This window comes from Globicephala melas, chromosome 20 (assembly GCF_963455315.2).
Source record: "Globicephala melas chromosome 20, mGloMel1.2, whole genome shotgun sequence".
Lineage (NCBI taxonomy): Eukaryota > Metazoa > Chordata > Mammalia > Artiodactyla > Delphinidae > Globicephala > Globicephala melas.
Genome location: NC_083333.1, coordinates 52,042,301 through 52,061,242, shown reverse-complemented (window position 1 = coordinate 52,061,242; position 18,942 = coordinate 52,042,301). Strand labels below are relative to the sequence as shown.

Genomic DNA, 18,942 nt, shown 5'->3' with positions numbered 1-18,942 from the left:
CATCCTGGGTCGCTGTGCCTGAGTCACCCCCTTCCCTGTCCAACTCTGAAAGTTCTGAACAGCAGGAGGCAGAGGGGCTGCCAATAGGATCTCATTCGTGCCTGGCTCACTGTGTGGTGGGCTCTCTACCCTTCAGGTTGTAGTTCTCTTCCTGAAAAGTCCTCTGCAGCCTGACTTTTTTGGTGTACATGTGTTTGTTTGTACGTTTCATTGCATTTTGTGTCATCTTAATTGTTTCTTTCTCTTGATTTCTAAACATTTAAAATTCACTTCTTCATGGAAGGTTTACTGGGTGCTTCCTTAGTGCTTGGCACATGCAACGAACATAAGCAAGGTTTCTAATCTCACGGGTTTTATATCCTTATAGATGCTGGGAGAGAGCAGGCAATTAGCAAGGAAACATAAATTACCACAATAATTTCAGAGAGTGAGAAAATAGATAACATAGGATAAGGCGCTAGAAAATTATTTGGGAATAGGTGGAGAATATTTTAGATTTTGGTGTTTCTGCTTCTTCCCTCTTAGAATCCAGCTTCCATGTTATTAGGAAGCCCACGCTGCCACATGGAAAAACCCAAACAGAGGATAATTGAGGCCCTCACGTGAGCTCCCAGCAGGCAATTTAAAGCAATGAACTAGAAAGCAGTAGGGGAGGCAACTTTAGAGACGTTGATGAGAAAAGGTATTTTTGAGGAGGTGGTATCTGAACTAAGATTTGAAAAGTAATAAGGAGATATCCATACAGTGAGGAGAGAAAGAAGAGCACATGCAAAAGGCCCGAGGAGGGCCTTCCCTGGTGGCGCGGTGGTTGGGAGTCCGCCTGCCGATGCAGGGGACGCGGGTTTGTGCCCCGGTCCGGGAAGATCCCACATGCCGTGGAGCGGCTGGGCCCGTAAGCCATGGCCGCTGAGCCTGCGCGTCCGGAGCTTGTCTCCGCAACGGGAGAGGCCACAACAGAGAAGCCGCATACTGCAAAAAAAAAAAAAAAAGGCCCGAGGAGGGAAATTATTCATTTTGTTTGAGAGATAGTGGCATGATATAGGCTGGAAAAGCAGGCCAAGATCAGATCATTCAGGGCTTTTTAGGCTACACCAAAAGGGTTGAGTACAAGTGAGAAGCCGTTGGAGCGATCTGATTTGCAATGACCTCTCTGGCTACTGTGAGGGAACATGTCCTGGGAAGTCCCGTGGGGCAAGTCAGAGGAAGAGCTGGCCTATAACTTGGATTCCCTTTGCAAAAATGTAACCTATGAAGGAAGCCAACATACAAAAGATACATTGGATGTGAAACAGATGGAGAAACTTAAGTCTAGGGAAGTCAAGTGACTTGAGCGATTGCGCAGGACAGATGCAGAGGTCCTGCTCAAGGAGGCTGAGGGGATGTGCAGCAAACGCCATTTATTTTAATTCCCTCTACTTTGCTTCAGTCACCAGTTTGGTAAGAGGAGAATTTCAACCATCTGCAAGTAATCCAAATGCCTTACTAACCTGCCTACCCACCCACACCCACCAAAAAAAAAAAAAAAAGAGGGACAGAAGCCAAGCACAGAGCTTGTATGCCTGCACTCACCACAATCATTTCTGTGTATCACAGCTCTTGTCATCTTACATTATACATGAATAACTAATCAACCAAACACAAACCCACTGATGAAAAAACACGCCTTGGATTGAGAATGTGTACAGGGTAAAGAGTAATATTAATTTCACCGGTAAATACCAAAAAGGAAGCAAACCCAAGGGATATCAGGACAAGAATCGTGTTTCTGAACACTTCTGGGAAAGGAAACTTGCCAAGAGGCAAGGAGAAGAGGAAGGCAAGGATCCGGCCGACCATCTTCGGAGCTTTTTGCTTCTGTCACCATCAGCGTAAGGAACGTCACCCTAGGTCAACCAACAGGCTGACGCCCAACAACTTAAACCCCCATCTGTCGGTCTCACCCAGTTGAGCAATTCATACGATAATCTTCCACTATTCCCTAAAGGACCTATAGGTGTTAGTCTTAACTCACCAACCAGCACTGAAGTGAACTCCAAATGCTTTTTGAACTTCCATAACTCTAGGCATGTAATAGGTGTCCGATAAATGCAACCTTCCTCAAACTCCCTAAATGAAGTCTGTCTCCGTCTCCAGCATTTTCCTGGAATGTGTCTCTTGACCACTAAGGGTGAACCCCTCATCTCCACATCTAGGGAGTGGTCTGGCGCTTTCCTCCCCCTCCTCCTGGACTTCTTGACGGCCTCTGACACGGTTGAGATCCTTCGGTTGTCTTTCCTGACTCTGAACTTGCCTGGTTCTAATTTTTCTACTAATGGCCTTTCCTCCCTGACTGCCAGCGACTGCAAATACATATGCCACAGACTCTATGTTTCTCTCTTATCACTCTTTCCCCATAAGAAATAAACTGCATCTCCTTTCAAATCAATGCATGTGTCTTTCACCATCAGTCACATTCTATGCAAAGTACCTGTTTATGGGCCTCTCTGTCAACTAGACTTCAAGCTCCTCTCGATGCCCCGGGGCCTGGCACAGAGCTGGCAGTAGGTAGATGCTCAGGACACACCAGCCCAACTGGGCAGACTCTATCCTTCAAACTACACTTGCAGGTAGACCGGGTGGAGTCTTATCCCCATTATATTGAGAGGGGACCCCCCAAATATCAGGGAATTTAAGTAAACATTGAAAACATGCTTCCTGGTGTTAGCTACTGAGATTCCGTATCTTCGGCACAATCATCATTCTGATATTGCCAATCGTACAAGGACTGTCGAGCTAATCTCGATGCTGTCTAGATACCGGTGTCCGATCTTTTTCATGCCCTTCCGAACAGGCTTGAATTTGCCAGTGTCTCTTTTAAAAGACAGCCTGCAGGACTGAGCATAAAACTGCATGTGGCCTGACCCGGCAGCACGCGCTGGGATTATTGTTTCCCTCCTCACACTCTGCTGTTCTATTAATAGAGCCGAAGATTGCATTAGGGTTCTCAACAGCCTCCTTACGCTGTAGGTTTGCATCAAGCTGGCGATCAGCTAACCCCCCGGGTCTTCTTTATGAACGTCTTCTGTCAAGCCAGCCTCCCCGACAGCCACTTGGGCAACTGAATTTTGGAATGCTCAGGGTTATCTACGACCCAAACTAGAAGATACAAAACCGGGTGTTGCCTTTCTTTCTCGTGTGGGATCTGCTGAGTAGGTGCCGGGGTCTTGGGGGCGTGTCCGGCCACTGTCGAGGGACTCTCCGGAATCCGCAAAAGCAAGAGGATGGTGATGAAATTCATTTTCAGACTCGCTTCAGATAATGCTTATGCTCGTCCCTTCTCCTCTGAGATTACAGTCCCTTCTTCATCTGGTTCTGACGCTGGGTGTTTATACGCAGAGCCTCTTGTTCCTCCCACCCATGGGCACAGCCATGCTTTTATTTCTTCTGCCCTCTCCAAGCAGTATTCTTCTTAGCGTGAGTGTCTAACTCAGCTCTGCGGCCTGTCCTCTACTGTCCTCACGTCTAATCTTTTATCTTATCTCATCTTTTTTCTTCCCTCTGTCTCTGTGTGTGTGTCAGTATTGTGTTTGGTTACATAGCTCTGTTTTCAACCTGCTTGAGTGCCCCCTTCAGAGATGACAATGCTTCCCCCCTGTCCCTTCATTAGTTTTTCAGCCACTTGAATTAGCCGATTGGTAATTGTAGAAATCGCAGTGTGGGCTATTGTGGTGAGTCTTGGTTTCCACTTCAGGAAACGTCTCGATATGTGGGACTTGGGTCTCAGAATTTGAGTGCAGGGCCTTGAACTTTGGAATCTGGGCCCAGAAGGGAGAGACAGCTGCTTTTTCCTCAGCCAGCAGAGGGAACCGGAACGCAGGGGTACAAGCAGGCGTTCCTTGCATCTACCAGAAGAGGGCGTCATACCCACGGTCCTCCAAACTTGCTTGGAATTTCTGCCACAGAAATAGATCTCGTCCCGGTGGCCTCCTGAAGACTCAAGGATGAGGTGGGATGACACTACAGCCACGTTACTTATTGGTACTTTGGCCACTTCCAATACTGTGTAATGGTAAAAAGCTAAGAATTTTGAAGAAGTGGACCCAACGTTGGTCCAAATTAATGGGTGGGTTTGTGGGCCTGGGCTATGAATGTGTGGCTGGCAAATTGGAAAGCTGATGGGGCCATGAGGCTTGGTGGTGGAAATGACGATGAGAATGCCTGGTGTTCTCTGACGTAACCTGTAGAGCATGTGAGCCAGCCGGGTTGGAGGGGCCTTGCACATCTCCACCTATGACATTTAGAATTTCTGTTTGGCAAGGCAGCTCGTGGAGGGGCTAGAGCAAGTTTCCAAGTGGAGACACAGGTGGAAGGGAAGGTGAAGGTGGCACCGTGTCACCCATTTCCAGGTGGAGTTAAAAGACATAGCTGTTTTCTTTGGGGGCTGCCCCCACACCCTTCATTAAGACTAAGTTGGTAACTGATTTAAAAAAAAAGAAATGAAGATTAAGCCCAAGAGGCTGGAGGAGAAAATGGTTTCCAGGAGGAGAGGGCTGCTACTTCATTAACACCACTGAGTGTTCAAGGAGCCCACTGCCCTCCTACCCTCCCAGGCAGTGCTGGGTGACGGCCAGGGCTAGGAGGCAAAGGGCTCTGTCACTGCCAAGCAGTGAAGCCGTTTAGTAAAATATTTACCCACGTGCATAAGAATAATGATGACAGAATGACGAACAGCATTTCAATAGCTTTAAGGTACGTGGGAGAGCAGGCCTGGATTTTTTTTTTATTATTATTTTTTTACTTATTTGGCTGCACAGGGTCTTAGTTGTGGCAGGCGGGCTCCTTAGTTGTGGCATGCGAACTCTTAGTTGTGGCATGCATGTGGGATCTAGTTCCCTGACCAGGGATTGAACCCGGGCCCCCTGCGTTGGGAGCGTGGAATCTTAAACACTGCGCCACCTGGGAAGTCCCAGCCCTGGATATTTTTTAATGAGAATGGTGACTTTCTGTTTAATTCCTGAGGCTTCTCTCTTGCGCCAACCGTACCCACATTCAAATAAGAGAGCTGTGGCTGGGGAGGGGGCTCACCAGGCTGGCAGAAGGTGCTGCCTGCAGGATGCTGTCACCCAGAGGGACTGGAGCCAGCCTCACAGCCAATCGCAAGCTACCGTCCACTTCCTGTAACTTCTGAAGAATAAAGATTTTCAGTCCCTGTCCCCGCGATAGCTAGACTGATCCTCTGCTATGGTCACTCAATTAATGATATTGATTCATTACGAGTGTGATTGATTCATTATAAGTGTTCTTATTCAGCCTGGCATGTAGGGAGCGTTTGCCCTGGTTGGCGTGGTAATTCTGAGTTGGAGATGAGGACAGAAGAAGGCAGAGGGAACAAAGTACAACCACACACTAGGTGTCTAGCTGTGTCCAATGTGGAAATGGAAAGGAAAAAAGGAAACTTTTTGGCTAAACACTCCCCCCCACTCCATTAGGGAGCTTTTTGCATTTCCATCCCCAGTTTGGAAAAGAAATAATGAAACAAAATGTATTTTCTCCATCATTTTAAAGGAAAACTTCATGTCTCTAAATATATCAAACAAGGTTATAGGAGTAAATAAATTACAGATATTTGTGTGTTAGATCAGTAAAGAGTGTTTGAAAAATATAATTTCACTTTCTCTCAGCCTCACACCCTCTGCCTTTTTTCATGTCTTTTCCAGGTACTGTATACCTCTAGTTATGACTGTTAGAAAGAAACCATCTTGGCTTTCCCATATTATACATTTCTAGAAGGGCTGACTTAGGATCTGTACACACATGCTTATTTTTTATTTCCTGGAAGAAAACAAACTAGCCCTGAATTTAAGAGCATGCTCAGAAGTCAGTTCTTGAGGAAAGAAGCTATTTATTTATTTAAGGGAAATACAAAGGGCCCATTACTTTTAGACAGGGAATTTATGCTTGGTGGAATTTTCATGAATAAAAATTCATTTTATTAAAGATTTTCTGGTTAAAAATACGGTTTGCTTTTTTGGTGCAAAGTCTGCCGTGTCTGTTCTGAACAGTAAGGCTTGTGGGGCTACCGAGACAGATAAAGTGAACGGACTCTTCAATCAGAGAGGGGCTTGGCCTGCCGGTAAAATGCAATACCAAGAAGTAAACAAAGAGCCTTTTGCGAAGAAGACAGAGTTTAAATGGATCTTGCTTTTCCAATTTGAAAACGTGCTCACGGTGGTTAGTAACTGAGTCAAGACATTTAAATCCTACGTATACTTGTATATCTTAACAGCGACCTTTTTTAAGTGTGCAGTGGGGATAAGCAGATGAGCAAAGCAATGCTCCGGAAAGAGCACTGTAGGTAATTGAACATGAAATATGTTGCAATCTGATAACATTAATAACATGCAATCACTTCTTTCTCTCTAATATGCAGTTCATTTGGCTAGAGTCTAACTAAAGCACTCCAGAACTGTTAGTGTAGGAATCCTGCCACAAACCTATGAAGTAAGCAGTTCCGTTTTTGTGCATTTTGAAGTATCTCTGTATTAATCGTCTATTCTGTGCAGCAAATTAGCCCCAAACGTAGTAGCTTCAAACAAGTATTTAATGTCTCACCCAGTATCTGAGGGTCAGGAATTGGGAGTGGCTTAGCTGGGAGGTTCCGGCTCCAGGTCTCTCGGGAAGTTGTTGAGATGTGAGCTGGGGTAGCTGTCGTCTGAAGGCATGGCTGGGGCTGGCAGATGCACCGTTAAGATGTCTCACAATCCTGGCAGGTTAGTTCGGGTTGCTGACAGGAAGCTGCAATTCTTCTCCACGTGGGCCTCTCTAGCAGGCTACTTGTGCATCTTGACGGCGTGAAAGCCGGCTTCCCCTAGAGTGATCAGAGAGAGAGAGCCAGGCGGAGGGCGCGTGCCTTTTCTGATCCAGCCTCGGAATTCAACCGCCATCATTTCCCCCACATTCTATTCATTAGAAGCCAGTGACTAAGTACAGACCACACTCAGGGTGAGGGGAATTCAACGCCACCTCTTACAGGAGGACTAAAGAATGTGTGAAGATACTTTAAAACCATCATGACCCTGTTTACAGATGAGGGTGGCTTATCCGCTCAAGGTCACCTGGCTACTAGAAGACCCTCCGTGCGAGGCAGCAGACTGTTTTATTTCCTCTCTGCTGTGCCATCCACACACAAAACAAACCAGAAGAGCCCACATTCCTGAAATCACTGCACACAAGTTCAGAATCTGCCCTTTTAAACCGGCCAAGATCTTCTAAAAGCAGCAGGAGATTTTCTGTTGGACATGGATGAAATGGACACAGGACTGGAAGGTAGGAGTCAGCTTTCTTCTTAATCAGCTCTGCGACCTTGAGAGAAAAAACGCTTCTCTCTGGGCTGGTTTCCTCCTTTGTAAAACAAGACGGGCTAGCTGAGTGGTTTCCAAACTTAGTTGGCCATCACAGTCCTCTGGGGAATAAAAAACTCTCTGGCCTTACATTAAATCTACCAGGTCACGACCTCCAGGAATCTGTAAAATTAAAAAGCTCCCCAGGAGTCCAACGGACGGCTGTGCAGACACTAGGAACCGCTGGACTAGATTATTGCTCGTGCTTCCAGCTCTAACGTTATGTTGACTCCTCCCTTCTGACTGGATGTACCCAGGTAACTCATCAGTTCTGAACCCTTGCTACAATCATCAGGGAAATGTTAGATGTCTGGGGCTCCCCTCAGGCAAAATAAATCAGACATTCTGGGAAGGGGCCTAGGGATCATTACGGTCTGTTTGTTTTTATCAGTCTGTTTTCCAATAGTCATGTTCAACCTTGGTGACACATTAGAATCAGTTGAGAAGTTTTAAGAAAGATCACTGCCCACACTGTCCCCCAGAATAGTTAAATCAGAATCTTGTGGGTGGAAGGAAGCATCAGTACTGTTTAAAGTTCCCAGGTGATTATAATGAATAGTCACACTGCCCAGTGTTGGCCTCATTTGAGGTAATTCCAATGCTGCCTCACCCGTAAAAGATTATTCAGAAGAAAAATTATTCAGAGATCCTAGATGCCACGGTATTCTAAGAAAAAATGCATTTGAAATGGAAGATGGTAAAAATTAAATGGAAGTGAGTTTCCATTTCTGTCAATATGGCAGACTAAATAACTTGAAAATCCTCCCACTATAAATACTGGTTTATAAATATAAACCATGTATAAATACTGGTCAAGATGCAATAAACACTCATTGAAATGAGCTCATGGGACAACAAGGAAAGGCGTCCAGTGCCAGAAGCAAGAGAAAGATGACAGTTAGCATGGTGAGCAAGGAGGAGGATGCGGAGCTGGTCTCAGGCAGGTTTGTTGGCCTTGAAAGGCTGAAGTCTGAGCATCAAAATGGAAAGAAGACTGTGGTTTGAGTCCAGTAAAGTGGGGAGATGGAACTGACATCCCCGAATAAATGTGGGACCTTGAAAGGGATGAATCATCATAGAAATAATTCAGTGGAAAAAAATCTCCCTAGTGGCACAGGGAGACAAGAAAATTTGTCTTGGCATAAGTTGAAAGTGGAGAAAAAAGTCTTCACTGAGAATTTGGGACTACAGCCCAGTCTCATGTAAATCTGGGACTGAAATTTACCCTTCCTCTATGGTCCAGGAACCCTAAAGTGGAAACAAAAAAAAGATGAAAATACTGACCCAACACCAAACTACTGAACATACACGGATACAATCCACCATAACCAAGATGTAGTAGGTACAAAAGTCCCAAGAACCTCAGATAACAGAACTATCAGACAGACTATAAAATAAGTAAGTTAAAAAATTATTAAAAACATAAAAGAACATTTGGAACCATGAGAAAATAACATAACACTGTAGAAAAAGGTAGATTTGAAAGATAACTAAACAGAACTTCTAGAAATGACACATATAGTCATTGAAATGAAAAGCTCAGTGGATGAGTTACACAGCAGATTAGACACAGCTGAAGAAAAAAATAGCAAATGGACCTGAAGAAAATGCCCAGGAAGCAGCACAGAGAGTCAAAGTGATGGGAAGTCTGAGAGAAAAGCTCAGGCTATGTTGCATAGAAAGAGAAGGTGCGTTGTACACCTAATATGAGCACCAGAAGGTGAGAATAGAGAGGGTGTAAAGGAGACAGGATTTACATAGACAGCTGCTGACAGTTTTCCAGGTTTGATCAAAAACCTGCACCCTGAGATTTTGGGTATGCAGTGAATCTTGAACCATGTAAATAAAAGAAATTCACACCTGAACACCACATGGTAAGAATGCAGGAAGTCAAAGACAAGAGAGAAAAATCTTAAAACCAGAAAGAAAGAACAGATTACCTACAAAGGAATGATATTTAGACTGACAGCAAATGTCTCAACAATAAATAGAAAACAAGAAGATGTGACATATTCATAAAAGTGCTGAGGATAAAATAACTTTCAATCTAGAATTTTACACCCAGAGAAATCATCATTCAAGGATAAGGGTGAAACAAGACAATTTTATACTAATAGAGAAAACACGTCACTCATATAACCTCCCTAAAAAAAAACTACTAAAGGATATGTTTCAAGGGAAAGGGCTGGTACCTAGAAGAAAGGGAGAAAAACATGCTAGAAACAAAGGTGAACAAATTGGTAAACATGAGCAAGTCGAAACAATGACTGTATAAAACTAAAATGACAGTAGTGATTAAATTTAGGGGTATAAAAACAGGTGAGTCTAAAATAAGAAGCAATAATAACATGTAAAAGGGAGGATGTAATTGAAGTTGAATAATTCTCTGTTTACTGTAGAGTTTCAGGGAGGCTGGATTAAGTGTACATGTTAAAAATTGTAAAGTAATCACTAAAGGAATAGAAATATACCTCACAACTCCTAAACTAGTTAAAGAGGAAAAGGGAATAAAGAATTCTTGATCAGTTCAATAGAAGAAAAGGAAGGAAGTAAACGAAAAACTTAGAGAAAACAGAAGAAAATGAGACATCAGTTCCAAATGTCAGAAATCAGTAGATCAACAGGCTGTCTTATACATTGCTAGTGGGAGTACAAATTGCAAGAGTACCTTTGGAAAACAGTTTAGCATTATTCTGTAAAGTTTTACACTTACACATCTCATGACGCAGTAATCACTCCAAAGAGAAAATTCTGCCTGCATACACTGGAAGATAAGACTACTTATCACCGCTGCTTGTAACAGCAAAAAATTGGAACAACTCAAAGGCCTGTGACAGGAGAATGGACAAGCTAATTTGTGGGACAGTCATGAAATGGAATTTTATACAACTATGGAAAATAATGAACTACAGCCAGAAGCAACAGTCTAGTTGAATCTTAGTAATACCATGTTGAGTGAGAAATATAGGCCTCCTCAGAAAATTTTTGTAAAATTTTAAACCGAGTATATGATAAAAATTTGATAAAACTTTTTTTTTTGATAAAACTTTTTAAAAAGCAAAGAAGAATAATAAATACAAGATTTGGGACTGGTGGTTTCTTCAGGTGGGGGAACAGTAGAGGAGGAGCACATAAGTAGTTGCAAGTCACTGTTACTGTTTTAGTTCTCTAGTTGAATAGTAGGTTTACAAGTGTTCATAATATCAAAAAATAAAATAAGGCCATGGATATACCTAATGATGATAGTATGTTTATGCCAGAGATTGTGATTAATATAGTTTTGTGCCCCTAAGTTTCATTAAAAATATTGGCAATTACATTAAATGTAAATGGACTAAACTTACTAGTCAACCCAATAAATAAATAAATAAGATCCAGGTACATGCTGTTTATAAGAGACTTACCTAAAAATCAAAGACATAGAAAGGTTGAAAGTAAAAGGATGGAAAAAGATATGCCAGACAAAATGCCAGCTAGAAGTGAGAGTAGTTATATTTATTGCAGGCGAAGTAGACTTTAAAGCAAAAAGCACTAGGGTTAAATATCATCTGTGCATATATTAAAGAAATGGTTCACTAGGAAAACAGTAAATCTAAGCTTGTATGCGCCTAATTACACAGCTTCAAAATAAATAAAGCAAAATGAGAAATAACATGTTAAAAAATAAAAAAATGCAGTCATACTATGAGATTTTCATAGCCCTTTTTGATGTACCTTATCACATACTTTTAAAATATAGAGAGCAAAGTTTGAGAGATTTACAGTAGATACTGGCAAATTCAGTCATATAAGGAGATTTTAATGTACCACTATAAAAAGTGATAGATATTAGTAAGGCTAAAGAAAATCTGGGTGATGTAATTAACAAGCTTGATTTAACAGACTCATACAGAATGCTATACAACAAATAAGATATACACATTCTTTTCAAAACCACATGGAGTATTTATAAAAACTATTTTTACCAAAGCAAAATCTCAACAAATAATAAAGAATGTGCTTCATACAGACCACCTCTCTGACCTTAATTAAGTTAGACATAAATAACTAAAAACCAAAACAAAAACTTGTGTTTAGAAATGTAAAAATACACATGTATTGAGGCAAAGAAGAAATCTAAACATTCTTCGCCTGGGATGGTAATAAAAATTCTACATATTTTGTGGAATGTAGTTTCAGTGGCACTTGGAGTGAACTCTGTAGCCTTAAATGTTAAAAAAAAAAGAAAACCGAAGCGTGAAAATTAATTACTTAAGCCATCAAGAATCTTTTTAAGCCAACAAAATAAATCCAGAGAACAGAACAAAGAAAATAACATGATATATTAACAATACACAATTAGATCAGGAGTCCCCAGCCCCTGGGCCTCCGACTGCTAGTGGTCCAAAGCCTGTTAGGAACCCGGCTGCACAGCAGGAGGTGAGCGGCGGGTGAGCTAGCAAAGCTTCAACTGCGGCTCCCATTACTGCATTAGCCCCTGAACCGTATCCCTCCCCCCACCCCCTACGGTGGAAAGAAAAAGGTTGGGGACCACTGATTAGATTATATTTTCTATATGGTATATATTCTTAGACATAAGAACATAAAATATATAATAGTATATAAAAGTGAAAATTAATGAAACAAAAAACAGTATTAACCAAATTGAAAGTTGATTCTTTGAAAACACTAGTAGAAAGTAGAAAGAAACACTAGATAAAAATAGGGAGGTCTCTGACACAACTGATCCAGAAAAGAGAAGATACATATACAATAATATTTGGAATGAAAAAAAATGAAGGGTATGGATAGATGCAGCAGAGATTAGAATATATTCAGAGAAAACTATGAACAGCATTTTGTTAATAAATTTGAAAACCTAGCTGGTATGGACAATTTCCCTGAAAAATATAATGAGCAAAAATTGAGTCAGGAAGAATATAAAACCTAAAGACACCCATAGCCATCAAAGAAATGGAATCAGTATAAAAATCAACCTAGGAAATGTTTATCCCAGAGCCAGACATTTTACTGGCAAGTTCTACCAAACAGTCAAGGAACACATAATTCCAATTTTATACACACTGTTCGAGAAAATGGAAAAAGAAGGAACCAGTTCATTTTTTGAGGCCAGTATAACCAGAGAAGGGCAGTATGAGAAGGGAAAACTGCAGCCTATTTGACTTATGGACATGGATACAAAAATGCCTACAGTGAAGTTAGATGTTGACCTTCATTCATTCATTCATCCTTTCATTCGTTCAACAAATATTTGCTTAGTGTTAACCATGCACCAATAGGCACTGTGCTAATACTTGGAGAGCAGAAATGGACAGGAGCTTATGGCTAGTGGAAGAGATAAGCAATAAAGCAAATGATCACACAGGGTAGGGTACACAGAGGGCATTCTGGCAGGATAACAGTGCATACCGAGGGGGATTCAACCTGGTCAGAGAGGTCAGGGAATGCTTTCCAGGCATATTAGTGGAGTAAGAATGAGTGTGGGAAGAGCGTTTAGGAGGTTACTGCACGGGCTCCAGTGGGAGATCTGAGATGCAGTAGCAGGAAAGGTGAATTTGAGAGACATTGAGGAAGTAAAACCAACAGAGCTTCATGATGGATTGCACATGGGAAGGTGTCAACCTGGAGAGGGGTCAACCTTGTCTCTAAGATGGCTGGGGCTCTCTGTTCATGGAGAAAACTTTAAAAGAGGTTCAGGTTTAGGGGAAACGAGCATGCATGTGGTTTTGGAAATGTGGAGTTTGGGGTAACTTAAGGAAGGCTAAGTGGAAATGATGAAAAGGAAATTAACCAGAGCCTGGAGTTCTGTGGGGAGGGCAGGCTGGAGATTTTAATTTGAGTGGCATCAGAAAGTAGATGGTAATTAACCCATCCTTCAGGGGATCTCATCCAGAGAGGGTGTGTAGTTAGGGGAGAGAATGAACACCACTATTTAAAGGAAAGGCAGAGGTGGAGGAGTCAGGGCAAAGAGAGGAGGAAAGGCAGGAGACGTACGAGGAAAGGCAGGAGAATGTGGGCATCAAGGATGCCAAGGGAAGAGTGAGTTACAAAGAATGCAGTGTCCAACAGTGTCATGGGCTGTTGAAACTTTAAGAGGGTGGAGGACTGATGTGGTCCTGGAATTCTCCTGACCCAGGGGCTACATTAAGTGAGTGAGCTGGAGGAGAAATGCATAATGATAAGAAACTAAGAGCAGCAAGAGTGAATATTTTGGACAATGAGACTCTTCCTGTAACCTCTTTATGGTGATGGTTACTAGACTCCATGCATTTGTCAAAACTCAGACTTATAGACCAAGAAGAGTAAATGTTACTGCATATAAGTTAAAAATAAATAAATAAAAACAATGCAGAATTGGTGATTTAAGATCTAACTTCCTCTTTATAACTGCAGGGCTAGCTCCCGCAATTTAATTCAGTTCAGCTTGTGTAGGTCTACAACAGGGAACAAGGGCACCCCACTCTCACCTTGTTAAGGGCAGAATAAATATGCATGCAGCAGAGCCAAGGGGCATGGGACTGATGGCCAGAGCTCCTCTAAGGAACTGACAGGTGGTGGGTAGGGTGTAGCCTGGTAAGCTTGGTTCCTCTGGGCCCTTGACGTAAAATGAGGGGGGTGGATCAGGAAAGGCCTTTCCACCTCTGATGATCTGTGGTTCTAGCGTAAAAATCCCCCACAAAATCCCATGAGCTCTGTTGTCTGCATTTTGTTATTGAGAATAGTCATAATAAACAATTACCATAATAACAACTGGCTCTTCAACACATGGGACCCCAGATGACTTGGGAAGCAGCTTGGAGTGAATTGGAAAATGCTTGGGCTTCTGGTGTAAAGTTTTAAAGTGCCTTCTAAAAATCATATGCTAGCAAGCACAACCCATATAGGCTTTCAGTGAAAAAGGGACTTTTCCATGTGTTGATTTCAGACCCTCCCCTCACCCTATCAATGCGGTCAAGGAAGAACTATCCCAATTTAGGAGACAGGGAGATTAAGAGCCTGGTCACTCACGGGTTTGGTTGATGTTGGTATTTTCCGAATAGTCCATTTCTCAAAGACCCACAGCGGATTTGGTACCGTTTTGGGGTTGAGTGTATTCCACTGTATCCTAATCCTACGAAAATTAGTGGAAAAGTGTTAATTGGGCATCAGTTCATGCTTAACATTAATTTGAGTATTTGATGAACCACAAATACTCAATGACGTTGCCCCCTTAAGCCATATTAACTCAATTTATTGTAATAATTAAAAACAATAAGGATAATTATATCCTTATTGTTTTAAATACCCCACAGATTGAATCCAGCCTGAATTTAGCCGGCCTGAAATCTGCTGGAGAAGTGGGCGATGTTTTTGGGTAGCTACAAAATTGTCTTTTAGGAATTTTCAGCGCGGGAAAGGATAAAAGTCAGCATTTATTAAGCACCTACTGTGTGCCAGGACCTGTGCCACACCACACTGCTCCCAAGGTGGCGGGGGTGTGTGTTTGAAGCCTTCTGCCACCCTCAGCTACATCCCCAGATGGTGGGGGGCTTGGGCTATTCACATCTCATGCATTTTACTACCTCGGCATAGAAACAATAACATATATATAACAAACGGGTTGGAGAGGGGTTTCCTGAAATAACCATCCTTCCCGGCCCTCCCAGAGATGCTCCCAAATTATTTCTCTCTATACAAAAAATTTTGATTTGAACTCCGATCATTTGACCTTGACCTCTATAACCCTATGCTATTGTATTTTTTAAGCGCCTTATGATTAACGCGGAAACCCTTTCTTCGGCATTTTCTCACCACTGGAATCGCGACAGTTTCCTCAAAGTTCCAAAATAACCTTTCCCGGGCAAGGATTCGTACCTCTGCCGGGTACGTGCCGGTGCGGAGCGAGAGCCAGAGAGAACTTCCAGCGCGAAAGGAAAATAAAACTTGTGGCTGGTGTTGTGCGGGAGAGTCTCCGCAATCCTGAAGCCCCAAGATCCTGGGGGGTCTCGGCGGCTGCCCGAGGAGCGCCAGGGTTTGGATTTGATCCCGACGTCCTTGACCTAAATTTCTGCGCGGTGGCTGGAAAAAGGGCGCAGAGCCGGGCAGGCGGCTGTTGCCATCCCGGATCCTGGCGGCCGGGTCCGGGGAACTTGAATGGAGAGGCCGAACTAGAGGGGTGGGGGGCATCTTCTCCCCTGCCCCAGTGTGGAGCCGCGGCGAGCTCCCCGCGCCTCCCCCTCCCCCGATCCACCCGCCCCCCGCAGCCCATGTGATCCAGGGAAGTCGGGGTGCGCTCCCCTCGGCTTGGCCCGCCCGGAGGCGGGGCTCCTCGGGCCGCGGGGTTCGCGCACCGCCCCAGTGGGTCGGGCAGCGGGGGGCAGAGTGTGCGCGCGCGGGCAGGCGGGGGCCGCACCGGGGTGCGTGACGTCACCGGCATTGGTTACACGACGTTCTAGAACTCCGCCCCACGTGCGCCGCGGAGGAGGGGGAGGAGGAGGAGGGGATGGGGGTGGGGAGGAGGAGGGGGAGAGGTGGGGATGGGCCGGGGGGGCGGGGACGGGGGGTGTGCGAGCAGCGGGGCTGAGCTAAGCCGAGCCCACGTGTGACGGCTCTCGCCGCTGCCCCGGCTCCGCCGCTCTTAGAGAGATTCGGAGGAGCCCGGGCGGGGGGGAGGAGGAGGGGGAGGAGGGAGCGGGAGATCTCGGGGCTCGGAGCCGGCCGCCGCTCCGCTCCGATCGCTGTGGGGCTCGGTTTTTTGGGGGTGGGGGGGCGGGGGGGCTCAGATATGGAGGCAAATGGGAGCCAAGGCACCTCGGGCAGCGCCAACGACTCCCAGCACGACCCCGGGTAAGTTTCCAGCCGCTGCCCACCGCGCCGCCTCGGGCTCGCTCTCCTTGCAGCGGCGGGGACGGCGGTGCGCGGAGCCGGGCATCTCCCGCGCCCCCCCCCTCCCGCGCGCCCCCCCCCCCCGTGGAAGTTACACACCTTTGGATTGCATTTCGCCGCCACCTTCTCCCCCACCCCACCTCCGCGCTCTGGCTCGCTCGCTCCCCCCCCTCCCCGCTTTCCTTTTAGCTTTTGTAAGTTACACGTCAAAATGGCCGATCTGACATCGGTGCTCACTTCTGTTATGTTTTCTCCCTCTAGTAAAATGTTTATCGGTGGACTGAGCTGGCAGACCTCACCAGGTAAGGGAGGGAGGGGGGGACGCCTGGGTCCCCCCCTTCTTGGCTTCTTTATTGCTCTTTGTTATCCCGGTGTAGGAGCCCCCCCTCGCCATTGGCTCCCCACTTCTCCTGTGCAAGGTTATTTTTTTAAATAGCAAATCCTTTCCGAGCCCTCTACGCGACCTCTGTTGCCGAATTTCCCCCGCGTGTGCAAAAAAAAAAAACACCCAGAATAACAACAGAAAACTACTTTTGGTTTTTGTCCTTGATCAAAATTTGCATTGCTTTTTTTTTCCACACCTTCTCCCCCCCCCCAATCTCTCTCTTTCTCTCTCTACAGATAGCCTTAGAGACTATTTTAGCAAATTTGGAGAAATTAGAGAATGTATGGTCATGAGAGATCCCACTACGAAACGCTCCAGGTAAAGCATTCCCTTCTGGATTTTGTCTTTATTTTAGAACAAAGTTTAAGTGTTATTTTTGGAGGTGTCTTCGGAAGTAGCTAAGCGGATTTAGAATGGGGCTCAGGCATGTGGCTGGTTTCGAACGTCGCTCCATCCTCCCCCCTCCTCCATTAACCCCAAAGGTTATTGTTAATTGGGGCTGAATTCTGGATACACAGATGCCCACATCTCCGCTTTAAGTCATTTTCCCGTCGCTTCTTTTTCTCCTGTTTCAAATGACATTCAGCTTCATTCACTTTCCACATAGTTGTTTTTTTTGTTTTTTTTAAATGTGTGCTTCCCCCGCACTCCCAACTCCCCGAACTCTTAAGCCCCTTTAGAAAGCTGGTTGGATCGTCTCTAAGTGCCTGGGTTTCTTCGGAATAAAACAAAGCGTTAAAGAAAGGGAAGGGGAGGAGGAGGAGAGAGACTGAGGTGGCGAAAGAGTGGAGACACCAGCGTTCTCCAAGTTACCTCCACCCGCCCTGCCCCCGTTCCACTTCCCCCATTAACCTTGATGTGTTTCCTTGCGAGGCCGAGGGTTGTAGGCAGGAGGGGGTGGGGAGGGTGGGGAGTGGGGGTGAGCGGGGGCAACTTTGCTCTCCGTTCTGCATTAGGGCTCGCTCCTTGTTGCTCTCGATGGTGTCACATTTTCTTGTTTGTTTTTCTCCCTCTTTGTCTCATTTCAGAGGCTTCGGTTTCGTCACGTTCGCAGACCCAGCAAGTGTAGATAAAGTATTAGGTCAGCCCCACCACGAGTTAGATTCCAAGACGGTAGGTTGCTTTTCCTTGTTGTTGTTGTTTGCCCCTTTTCAGGACCGATCTGGGCATTGACAGCCCAATTTAAAGAGACAGTGTCTTCTTTTGCTTCTGTGCTGAGAACTGGGTATTTTGAAGCAGAGGTTGCAAGTCGGTCCTAAAGTTTGCCGCAAAGGCTGGATTTGGGGTTTTCTTTTTAGAGCCTGTCCCACTGCAGCCCCAGATGCTGCCAGGCCTAGGCTTGGGGGAGGGGTCGGCTTGGGGAGAGGCTATCTTCCGGGCCAAAGGACCCTGCGAAGAAACTCCACCACCGATCAGAGGCAACTTTTCTTTGTCAGCCGAGCCCAGCCCGCGTTACCAACTGTGGCTGTGGGAATCGGCTCTTAGAAGGCACAACTTGCTTCATGGCCGAGGGGGACTGGGGACAGGAGGAGGTGAGGGGGCACTAATCACAGTCCAGGCAACAGGTTCCTCTTGGGCACTTCGGATTTGGAATGTGGTTTGAGAAGGAAAGGATACCTCCCAGATCCAAGCTGGGCATCCAGTGGGTGACTCCAGATGGTGTGAAATCTAAGGCTGATAAGGTCTTGGGTTTCAAAGTGGGTTTTTTGTTTGTTTGTTTGTTTTTTCTTTTCTTTTTCAGATCCTTTGAGTGTGGGTACTTTTACAGCATTAGAAGGTTTTAAAGTCCATTGTTGAGGGGATAAAAGTCTCTAAGGTCAGAAGAGGAAGGGAAGAAAGTATCAGTGTATAATAATACATTTAATGGGGGAGAAGAAGGGGAGTTCGTAGCATTTTATTGTGGCTCTCCTGCCTTCCTTGTCTACTAGAATTTCCCCACGGTTTTTATTCATCCGCCTTAAGGCAGGGGCCCGGAGGTGACATTGGGATACAGTGCTGGGCTGCTGGGGACTTCACCTCTCTGTGGTGGGTGAGTGGGATGGGGGCCGGGGTAGGGGTGGGGTGGGGTGGGGAATCTCTCTCTAGTCCCAGCTGCCAGTGCAGAGCTTGGGCAAGTTGTTCCCTGCCTCTAGGCCTCAGTTTCCTCTTCTGTAAAATAAAGGAGTGGAACAAGTGATCTTCTCATGTCCCTTTTGGCTTTAACACTGAATGGCAGAGAAGACGAGAACCTGGCCACCTTTGGTACCCTTGAATTGATTTTGCAAATTTACCCTTTTTCTCTGATCAGAGGTCAGGTGCATGCCTCCTCTCCCC

General features: G+C 45.0%; 1 protein-coding gene and 1 long non-coding RNA gene across 10 annotated transcripts in view; one reads left to right on the top strand and one right to left on the bottom strand.

Moving 5' to 3' along the window:
- Positions 1–335: 335 nt before the first annotated feature.
- LOC115866318 (uncharacterized) lies at positions 336–15,755 on the bottom strand. The gene is made up of 4 exons (XR_009560373.2): positions 15,234–15,755; positions 14,388–14,490; positions 6,592–6,847; positions 336–969 (listed from the first exon to the last, which is right to left on the bottom strand). It is a non-coding gene; the product is annotated as an uncharacterized lncRNA (long non-coding RNA).
- Positions 15,756–16,108: 353 nt separating this feature from the next.
- The window catches only part of MSI2 (musashi RNA binding protein 2), a 389,160-nt gene continuing 386,326 nt past the window's right edge, over positions 16,109–18,942 (top strand). For all 9 annotated transcript variants that reach the window (XR_009560254.1, XR_009560253.1, XM_030881655.2 and 6 more), the window contains exons 1-4: positions 16,109–16,205; positions 16,506–16,546; positions 16,866–16,947; positions 17,658–17,742. Coding sequence is in view for 7 of the 9 variants with exons in the window: in XM_030881655.2 (XP_030737515.1) it covers positions 16,144–16,205; positions 16,506–16,546; positions 16,866–16,947; positions 17,658–17,742 (270 nt within the window). In the remaining 2 variants the exon portion in view is untranslated. The remainder of the gene's footprint in view (positions 16,206–16,505; positions 16,547–16,865; positions 16,948–17,657; positions 17,743–18,942) is intronic.